Here is a 9,943-nt window from a genome sequence, read left to right as displayed (position 1 = left end):
CCCCCAAGCATGAGAGGTGTCCAGAGTGGGACACAGGAACACCTAAGCTCTCTGTAAGTACAACAGATATGGAGCTGGCTCTAGAAAAGGATATGGTGGACGGAGTTTGTGGGGCTGAGAGTAACAAGGGCATGGGGACTCCTGACTCACCTGTTGGGTAATATTCCCAGTGTTGCCGAGAACACAGAGAAAGCAATCCTGGGGTGTATCTCATGAGTTGGGGGCAGTTTTGCTGATCCAAGAAAAATAAGGCCCACGGGGGAGCTCCTCAGTGAATTTCATCCTAGAACTGTAGAGGCAGTGGCACTAGACGCAGAATGCTCGGTGAATTCTCAGGTGAGATTAGTTTAGGTGACATGATTCTGATGGTGGCTGGCCAGGTCATTTCAAATAAACTTTCCTCATGGAAAATTTTTTTTGAAGACCTAAAAAAGTTGATAAAAATTTTCAAAATGTTTTGTGTCAATGGAGAGAAAATAAAAGGTTTGAAAGAAGTAGGAAGCCAAGACAGATGAGCCAATTATTTGGCGACACCATTTTTCCTGAAATAGGTTGCTGATTCCAAGCAGACACTGAGAAGCTGAGCAGAACGTTTGAGTCTCATGGGGATAGAATGATAAACGTTACGGCTGAGGGCTTGCCAAGGAAAACGGGCCCTGGTAAACACTGCCGTGCTGTGGTCGGGACCTTGCGGAGTAAGGAGGTGCTGGAACTAGATGATACCTCATAAGGATTAAAGCCAGACCAAATGTCCTCAATATCCGATCAAACTGAAGTCGTCTGCTTACCACAAGCAAGAGTAAATATGCCCTGAAAAAGATAATGTGACTCAGGGTTTAAAATTATCTCTATAGGTTTTCACCACTCTAGCAGACAAGAGTGTGGCCAGGGAAACAGCCACCAAGAGTTTTATGAGAATAAGGGGCTCACTAGAGGACCTAGAACTTAACGCAAATGTGGTAGACCTGGAAAGTCTTTGTGGAGTGACGCTTTGGAGAAGGCAGGATGATCATGAGAGCATCATTAAGCAGTTCAATTGAAGACAAGGTGTGGGTGGGCTTGCGGGGATATATGAAAAGCCAAGCATGTCCACTGTTACCATGGGACCCCAAAGGGGGATGTCACAGAAAGTTCTATGGAAAACTGTTGCCTATGTAGCTACTGCCTCTGTAAGCATGCAGGCAAGCAGGTGGTGGTAGACTTGAAGCTGGTGTTGGTCATCCCCAGGGCTGGCAATTGGGAAGATGACCTGCATGTGGAGCAAAGCAAGGAAAGTTGCCTAATACATTATGCTATTTTATAGTTGTTTATAGGAGGAGAGTAAGTCTGATACTAGTTACTCCATTCTGCCTGGTTCTTTATTATTATTCATCACATTCAGTTTTAATGGTTCTTTTAAAAATGTAATCATCCGTCTTCACGCTACTAAGACATATCTGAGAGAAATTTGAATAAAAGTAATCAAATACAATGGTGAAATTCTCTATTTTAGCATCTATTTTCATATGATGACAATTAAAGTCCATACCTAAAATTCATATCTAGAACACCTGTAATCACATCTGTGCTCTTGACGCCCAGCCTCTTGGTATTCAACCATTTTGTCATCTCTCCTGGCATGCTTGTAAACTTTTTAATTTTTAATTGAATTTCCAGGATTTTGTTTGAAAAACTAGAGATTTTCTGGAACGCTGAAACTTTCTTCCTCTGGATTCTAGTACAGTCTAGAATAGCACTGCACAGTGGAATTTTCTGATGATGGAAACATTCTTTCTGCATTGTTCAATATGGTAGTGTGGAGCACTTGAAAGGTATTTAAGGTGACTGAGGATTTAATCCTTAATTTTAATTAATTTAAAGGTAAATCAGCTCATGTGGCTAGGGCTACCCTATTTTTGCTTTCTGGCAAGTAGAATAGAGACAGATCCTTTAATCCAGCCCCAGATTGAGTGAGTTTGAAGATGGGTTTTGCTTTTACTTTTAATTTGTAACCTTTCTTGAGTCCTAACTAAAGGTTTGGGGTGTTTACTGGACCTCTCCTTATCAGATCCTGAACATCAAATTTGGTTTACCCAGTTCCATCAGACTGCTGAGAGAAGAGTCTAAGCATGTTGGGCTCACCTCAATGATCTTCCCTTCCTTCCAGGATTTTGGTCCCTCAAGTCCTGTCTACCTTGGTAGCCCCAGGCTTCATGATCTATTTGTATTTATTTAATTTTATTATCATTTTTTTAGAGACAGGGTCTTGGTATGTTGCTCAGGCTGGCCTCAAACTCGTAGGCTCAAGTGATCCTCCTATGTTGGCCTCCCAAAGCGCTGGGATTATCCTGGCCACCACGACTTCTGTCTCTAGCTCCAACTGTGACACTGCGAAAGCTCAGCTCAGGTTCCCACCGTCCTAGCTTCTGCTTTCTGCTTGCCTCCTTAGCCTTTTGAACCCTCAGGGAGAATGAGCTTCCCTTTTCTCTGGGATCCTGGCCAACTTGGTAGCCCTCCAATGTCATCGGATTGTTTTTGTCTGGGCCGGATCCCCGGGCGTCCCCGGCGTCGCCTGCTTGTCCAGCCCCCGGCGGCCCTTGCCGATGGCCAGGCGGGGCCGGCCGCGGTTCAGGCCGTCCAGGAGCGCGCAGGCCTGGCAGAGCGCGCGGCTGGCCAGAGCCCCGCAGCGGGAGCAGGCGCCGGGGCGCGGGGGCCGAGCGGACGCGGCCAGCGCCAGGCGCTCGGCGGAGTGCACGAGGTCCAGCACCGCCGACGGCCGCGCCGCCTCCAGGCGCTTGAGCAGGTCCCGGGCGTGGCCGCGGAAGGCCTCGGGCGCGTAGACGCACTCCTCGGAGAAGTAGTCCAGGCGGCGGAAGTGCGCGTACAGCACCACCTCCTTCTGCGACGCGAACTGCAGCGGGCGGCAGCGCGGCAGGGCGCCCCCCTCGCCCGGGGAGCCCAGGCCCCCGCCCCGGGCCAGCCGCCCCGCGTCGCCCCGCAGGAAGTTCATGAGCCTGGTCTCCGCCATGTCGTCTGCGTTGTGACCTGGTGGGGAGAGACGGGAGCGGGTGAGCCGGGGCGCGGGGCGCTGCTGGTCAGGGAGCCCCCCCGGGGAACCAAGGGTCCACGAGGACCCAGAGGGAGCCTGGGAGGGAGACCCATGGAGACCCAGGGCACAGTGGGACCGCCAGGACCCAGAGAGAGAGACCGGGAGAGGAGCGCGGACCATGGAAACCCAGGGCACAGTGGGGCTCCAGGACTCAAGAGAGAGAGGGACAGGGGGAGGGAAAGAGGTACGATGGGGGTACCCTGCCATGAAGACTCCCGGGAACCATAGAGCAGCCAGATGGAGACTGCAGGTGGAAAGGAGACTTGAGGGGAACACAGATAAGCTCCTTGAGAGCCCCCTCATTTGCCCTCCGCCTACTGTATAGCAGGCCCTTCACTAGCTGTCCTTCCACGTAGGGAGCAAAAGTGTTTTCGCTGCAAACCCCATTTCAGCCTCAGTTAAAACTGTATTTCAGACTACACAAGAGAAAAAAAGGCCATTTAATGAGGATTCTCAAGAGAGCTGTTGACACAAGTGCCACTGGGAATACAGATCACCGGATTTAAGAAAGACCAGGAAGAAAGTTAGTGAATACGTAACACACCAGTCACCATAAAATTTAAATGGAAACCATCCTTATTCTGCATCTTATCTTATACTTAAGTCTGTAATTATGTAATTATAACCTGACAAGTGCTACTAAGGAAAATTACACAGAATGTGTGAATTTCTATCAGGGGGTCCTAGTGACGGGGAAAAGGTGGGGATTAAGGAAACCTTTCCTGAGTGAACTGAGACCCAAAGGCTCAGTGAATAACCAGGTGAAGAATGAATTGGAGTCTGTATTTCAGACTGTCTTGGTCTCTTGTGCATCATCATAACAGCAACATTTACATAATGTTTACGGTTTTTCAGCCTCTAGTCTAAGTGCTGTATATATAAAACTCATCCAATTCCCAACTTGAGGACCCAGATGTCATTAACATCCCCATTTTACAAAGGATGAAACGGAGCTTAGGTAATTTGCTCTAGGCTACACTGCTTGTATCTGGTAGTCAATGGACTATAAGTACTTATTGAAGTAATCACTGGGAGAAAATAAGAGAAACCTATTAAGAGAAGGAGTTAAGAGAGACCGTAGCGTTTCAGACTGTATGGCTTATCATGGGAGACGCCTCTTCACATCTCTCTCTGTGATGGGAGATACAAAGAAAGTCATTTCCCTCTACTAAAAATACAAAAATTAGCCGGGCATGGTGGCAGGCACCTGTAATCCCAGCTATTCAGGAAACTGAGGCAGGAGAATCGCTTGAACCTGGGGGACGGAGGCTGCAGTGAGTCGACTGCGCCACTGCACTCCAGCCTGCGCGGCACAGAGAGACTCCGTCTCAAAATAATAATAATAGCGCAGTACTCCGGCTTTAGTTCCTACAGGGTAGCCCCTCTATTTACCAAGGTGTGTACTAAGATGATGGCAGAGACCCAGAGGCCAAAAGTCTGCCCTGCTCCATCCTAGGGAGGAACACGTACCACCCACAGGAGCCTCCAGTGGGCTCTGGCCCCAAGTAGGAGGATGATCGTTTGTTTCCCCAGTTGCTTTCTGGGATCCTTCCGCTAAGCCACGCCCAGGGTCTCCTTTCCCGCTTCTGGAGCATGCGCCCCAGTCCCCTTTCAGGGCCCGCCCCTCGTCCGCGCATGCTCCCTACTGCTTCCACCGCACCTATCTGCGGCCGCGCTTGTTCTCACTGATCGCGATGTTAGTGGCTCCCGCGCGGCGCGCCGCTTGCAGCTCCCCACAGAAGGTGCAGCAGTAGCGGCTGCGGTCGGAGCCTGCTGTTCTGCGGGCCACGGCGTCCGTCAGGCCCCTGAAGAGATCTTCGCAGGCCAAGATGGTGAGCGGCAGCTCCCAGCGCGCCGCCTGGCGACGCACGGCCGCCAGCGCCGCGTCCCGGTAGCCGCCGATGCCCTCGTCGACTGCCACGAGCTGCAGTGAGATGCCCAGGCGCGGCACCAGCGCGCGCAGCACGTGCGCCAGCACCGTGGAGTCCTTGCCGCCCGAGGCGCCCACGGCCACCACCCCGCCGGGCGGCAGCAGGCGACCCGCGAGCACCGTGTGCAGTACCTTGGCCTCAAAGGCTGAGCAGAAGCAGGCACCGCACAGCGCTTGGCCGGAGCGCGGACGACGGAGGGCGGCGCGTGCAGCGTGGCAGGAGGTACACGGTGGGCATTGCGGGAGGGGACAGAGGAGGCGGGTTACATGTGGATTCCGGATTGCAGCGTCACTGCCTTTGAGGAGTTCCCTGGATAGCACCCCTGCGTGGAATAGACCGGGGCAGCTGTGCATAGCTGCTCCTAACGCTGGGGCCACTGCCTCCAGGAAGGAGTGCACTAGGCTGGTCCAGCCAGCTTCCCGTCTGCGCCTGCGCAGGCACCAGCGCGGCGCGGGAGTTCTTGGCCTGTGGTGGTTCGCTGCGCTCAGTGTAAAGATGGGATGGACTTTATTTATTTATTTATTTATTTTTCAGATTTTTTCCTGTTGTGGGAATATGGCAAGAGTTGTCTAAGGGGGCGGAGAAGGGGATTAGGAGTGTGAAAAGGGAAGATTTGCGCAAAGCACATTCCTAGGATTGGGCCGCGTCTCAGGGATGCAGAGTGGGCTTTTGCGCGCGTCCTGCAGCCGTGGGAGAATACGCATGCCCAGGCGGAGGGTCAAGGCCGTGCGGGGTGGGGTCTCTGTGCATGCACGGAGCTGAAAGGTATCGGTTTCAGATAAACACGCGTGCCCAATTATCGGGACGTGGACACGGTGAACAGTTATGCACAATCGTCGGTCTGACACAAACACCCCCTCCTGCTGGATGGAGGGCAGGTAAGACCCGTGAGGCAAGCTCCCAAAACCAAGGAACGGAGCAGTCTTCCCACTTGCTCCCCATATCCGAGCCCTCAACCTCCTTCCAACGCCCCCTTCCCGAAACTGCTCCTTCCTCTATAGTCTGAAATCTTGTCTCTACTCCTGTGAGGCCATTGATAAGGAAGACTGAGAGTGAAGGGTGATGGTAGACACACCTCGTGTGTCTTGTGACCACCTCAAGCGTTGACCTTTGGTAATTGGAACTTATTCATTTGTTAATCCATTACCTATGTGCCAGGCCCTTTGACCGGCTGTCCAGATACACCGGGACACAGGTGTATCCAGCCTGGTCCAGAGATAAGGATGATAAATCTTAATGTGAAGGTATCAGATGTTAAGGGCTGCAGGAGCCCAGAGGTTACAAGTGCTGCAAGCCAGGACATGTGAAAACAACAGCGATTAAGCCATTGGCTTGTGCCAGACGCTGTGCCCTGCACTTTCCACCCATCGTCTCAGGTTCTTCGTCTGTAAAATGGAGATAATAGTAGTATCTGCCTCAAAGTTTGAAGATTAGTGGAAAGTGTTTAGAACAGTACTTTACTAAACAATAACACTTAATATTTTCATCTCGTTTAACACTCATAATCAAGGGTGGCTTCCTTTACTGAGCCAGGCCTAATTTTTACTTTAAAGCAAGCAAGGGTAAGAGTTTCAAAACCCCAGACATCCTAAAGATAATGTCAGTCAGTGGTTCCCAGCTGGGGAGGGTTGGAGTGATGTGGTCTCCCAGGGAAGACAAATTACATCTGCAAAGATCCTATTTCCAAACATAAGGCCACATTTTAAAGTAAACAAGAATTTTGGGGAGACAATATTCAACCCAGTACCACTGAGTTGTGGGGTAGGCAGGTCTCTGACCGCTCGAGGCCTCTGCCCCTTCAGATGGCCTCTTGAAAGTGATCATTCCAGAGAACCTGACAATGGAGAATGTGGTAGAGAAGAACCCACTGGTGAAGCTGGGAGGTCAATACCAGCCACCTGACTGCTGGGCACAGCACCACACAGCACCACACAGCGGTAGTGGTGCCCTACTGTGGGCAAGCCCAGCACCTGAAGTACCTGCTCTCCCACTGTACACCTTCCTGCAGAGCCAGCAACTGTACTACACCATCTAGGTGGTGAACCAGGCGAGGCAGGACTGGGAGGGGCAAAGGTAAGAGGACAGAAGGGTCCCAGCATGGCAGGGCTGAAGTTGGCACTCTTTTTTTTTTTTTTTTTTTTTTGAGACAGAGTCTTGCTCAGTCACCCAGGCTGGAGTGCAGTGGCAAGATCTCGGTTTACTGCCATCTCTGCCTCCTGGGTTCCAAGTAGCTGGGGCTACAGGTGCATGCCACCACGCCCAACTAATTTTTGTATTTTTAGTAGAGAGGGAGTTTCACCATATTGGCCAAGCTGGTCTCGAACTCCTGACCTCATGATCCACCTGCCTTGGCCTCCCAAAGTGCTGGGATTACAGGCGTGAGCCACTGCGCCCTGCCTGAAGTTGGGACTCTCTAAGGTGATAGTGGTCTGGGTTAGATATTGTCTGGGGGGCTTAGTTTGTGAGTCAAGAAGAACTTGAATTAGAGGATGTTGGAGCCAAGGGCTGTAGGTTTGGTCTAGACTTGCCAACTCTGAGATTGGCTTAAAAGGCTGTCTGAGGCAAAGGCTTAGTCCTGCTGAGTGTGGGGCTCCTTGAGACCAGGGCTGCCCAGATTTTACGGTAAACCTAAGGGGCAAATTAAAGCACTGGATTTGGGGTCAGTTATGGGATTGTTTAAATCCTGGCCTTGCCTATTACTAGCTGTGTTGTCTGAGTGTGGAATCATTCATTCATTCAGTCATTCAGCATGCCATTATTCAGTATAACTGTATGAACTTGGAGCACTTATGTGCCACAGTTTTCATTCACCATGGAGATGATAATAACACCTCCGTTGTTACATTATGGGAAGGAATCATACCAAATAGAATGCTGTATATTAACCAATGTAAGACAGGCCAATGCGTAGCACATAGTAGGTGCTCAATAAGTGATTACAATTATGGTGATTATGAATGGTGATGGTGATGATTTTGAGAATGATGGTGGTAGTGCTGCTGGTGACATGATGACGGTAGTGATGTTGATGGTGATACTCAAGGTGGTAGTGATGTTAGTAATGATATAGTGATGTTAATGAAGGTGGTCATGATAATGATTAAAGTAATGGTGATGATGGTGGTAACAATAGTGGAGGTGAGGTGATTATGTTGACAGTGTTGAAGATGATGAAGGCAGTGATGTGATAATGATGGCAATGTTGATTATAATGACGGATAGTGATGATGGTGTTGATGATGAAAATAATGATGATAGATGAAGGGGAGGAGGAGACGCAAACCCCACGGGGATTCCTGGGCTTCTGAGCCAGTCTTTATCTACTAGGAGCCGAAACAGAGACAGAGGTGGTCCCTTATCATCTCTAACCTCTGCCTCTCTTCGATGGCCCCTCAAAGGTGATGATCCTCGAGAACACTGCAGATAGCCAGAGAAGGGAAGCTGAGATGCTGAAGTTACTGACTTTGACTTGGATGGGGGTGGGAAATACAAGAGAAGTTTCTCAGGGGAGTAACGTTTGCATTGCATCGTCCTTGACAAGTCTGGGTTTTCCAATTACATAGTGGGAAAGAGAAGGCATTCAAGGTGGGGGAATGGCACTTGAGAAAGCGAAAGAAGATTGGCCTAGTAGGTAGGGGAACACTGCTGCCTGATGGTGAAGACAGCTCTGAGCATCTGTGTCCACCCCAGGTAAACAACACAGCCTTCGACCAGGATAGGCTATGCAATGTGGGGTTCTGGGAGGCTATGCAGGAGGAGGACTGGGACTGTGTCTTCTTCCATGATGTAAACCTACTCCTAGAAGAGGACCACAACCTCTACACCTGTGACATCTTCCCTGCCCATATGTCTGTGGCCATTGACAAGTTCAACTACCAAGTAGGTGGAGGGAGGGGACCTCCTGTGGGGGACTGTTGGCCAGGCTTTGCCTTTCCTTGCATCTCACTCTACCTATCTGTGCACTGAGGTTAAAGTCAAGGGTCCATCCCTTGGTCCCTAGGGCTGAGGTAGGGAGGGAGTGGGTGATGTGACATGGAGAAACCCTTATAGATGGTGAAGAAACTTCCTTTGAGACATGGGTGTCAAGTGGGGATGGGAGTGGTTATTGACAGAAGAGTCAGAAGATGTACTTAATAAAGTGGTGAACTGAGAGGTTGTTTTGGGGTTCAGAGGAGGGGAACATGGGCGAGGTCTGACTGGGGGTGAGGAAGGAGCTATTCTAGGGTTCTGGGGAGAAGGGGCCATCAACACAGTCACAAGATGGCCTTGCCAGATGACTTAGAAGAGAGGATGTCCTAAGAATCAGGTGAGGGCCATCCCAAGGGTCAATGGAAGGGCTACCCTGGGGTCAGAAAAGAGGACATCCTAGGGTAAAGATGGGACCATCACAGGGGTCAGGGGAGAGGTCATCACAGGGTAAGTGGAAAAGGGCCTTCTAGAAACAGACCTTGTAGAACCTGGCCAGGAAAGGGCCAGGACCCTCTCCTACAAGGAAAGCTGTGCTTCCGACTTTCTGCCTCTGTAGTCTTCCCCATCCAGGCCACCTTGGAGGGGTGTTTGCCCTGTGCCCCATTCACTACCTGAAGATGAATGGATTTTCCAACAGGTACTGGGGCTGGGATGATGATGACGACAACATTGCTGCTAGGTGGGAGGCCCTGCTCCAAGGAGCCCAGAAGGGGCTGCAGGTCCTGACACGATGAGGCAGGTATGGGCCACCCTGGACTGCAGGGAACACAGGCTACCCTGGACTGGAGGGCTGGCCTGTGGCATGGGGACCCTGTCAGAGACAGATGTTTGGCCTCCATGCCCTCCCATGTCCCTGGAAGGGTATACCTAAGCAGGATGCTCCTCTCCTGGCCCCACCTTCTCTTCCGACGCTACTATATGCCGGAGGGGATCCCAGAGTGGGGTCCCCAGGTGA

The 9,943-nt window shown here is 51.0% G+C and overlaps 1 protein-coding gene across 1 annotated transcript; it reads right to left on the bottom strand.

The window, feature by feature from the left end:
- Positions 1 to 2,276: 2,276 nt before the first annotated feature.
- Positions 2,277 to 5,372, bottom strand: LOC108286236 (cytoplasmic tRNA 2-thiolation protein 1-like). Its single transcript, XM_017503870.2, has 2 exons — positions 4,775 to 5,372; positions 2,277 to 3,024 (listed from the first exon to the last, which is right to left on the bottom strand). Exons 1-2 carry the CDS (start codon positions 5,370 to 5,372, stop codon positions 2,501 to 2,503), a joined length of 1,122 nt encoding a protein of 373 aa, XP_017359359.1. The 3' UTR covers positions 2,277 to 2,500.
- Positions 5,373 to 9,943: the final 4,571 nt, after the last annotated feature.

This window comes from Cebus imitator, unplaced genomic scaffold (genome assembly GCF_001604975.1).
Source record: "Cebus imitator isolate Cc_AM_T3 unplaced genomic scaffold, Cebus_imitator-1.0 Scaffold316, whole genome shotgun sequence".
Classification (NCBI taxonomy): Eukaryota; Metazoa; Chordata; class Mammalia; order Primates; family Cebidae; genus Cebus; species Cebus imitator.
This window is presented reverse-complemented; position numbering and strand designations above follow the sequence as displayed.

Excerpts from the sequence above, each read along its gene's own strand:
- LOC108286236 (XM_017503870.2), bottom strand. The coding sequence starts at position 5,372 with ATGCACAGCTGCCCCGGTCTATTCCACGCAGGGGTGCTATCCAGGGAA. Across the intron at positions 3,025-4,774 it reads AGCCACTAACATCGCGATCA|GTCACAACGCAGACGACATG; the intron begins GTGAGAACAAGC and ends TCTCCCCACCAG.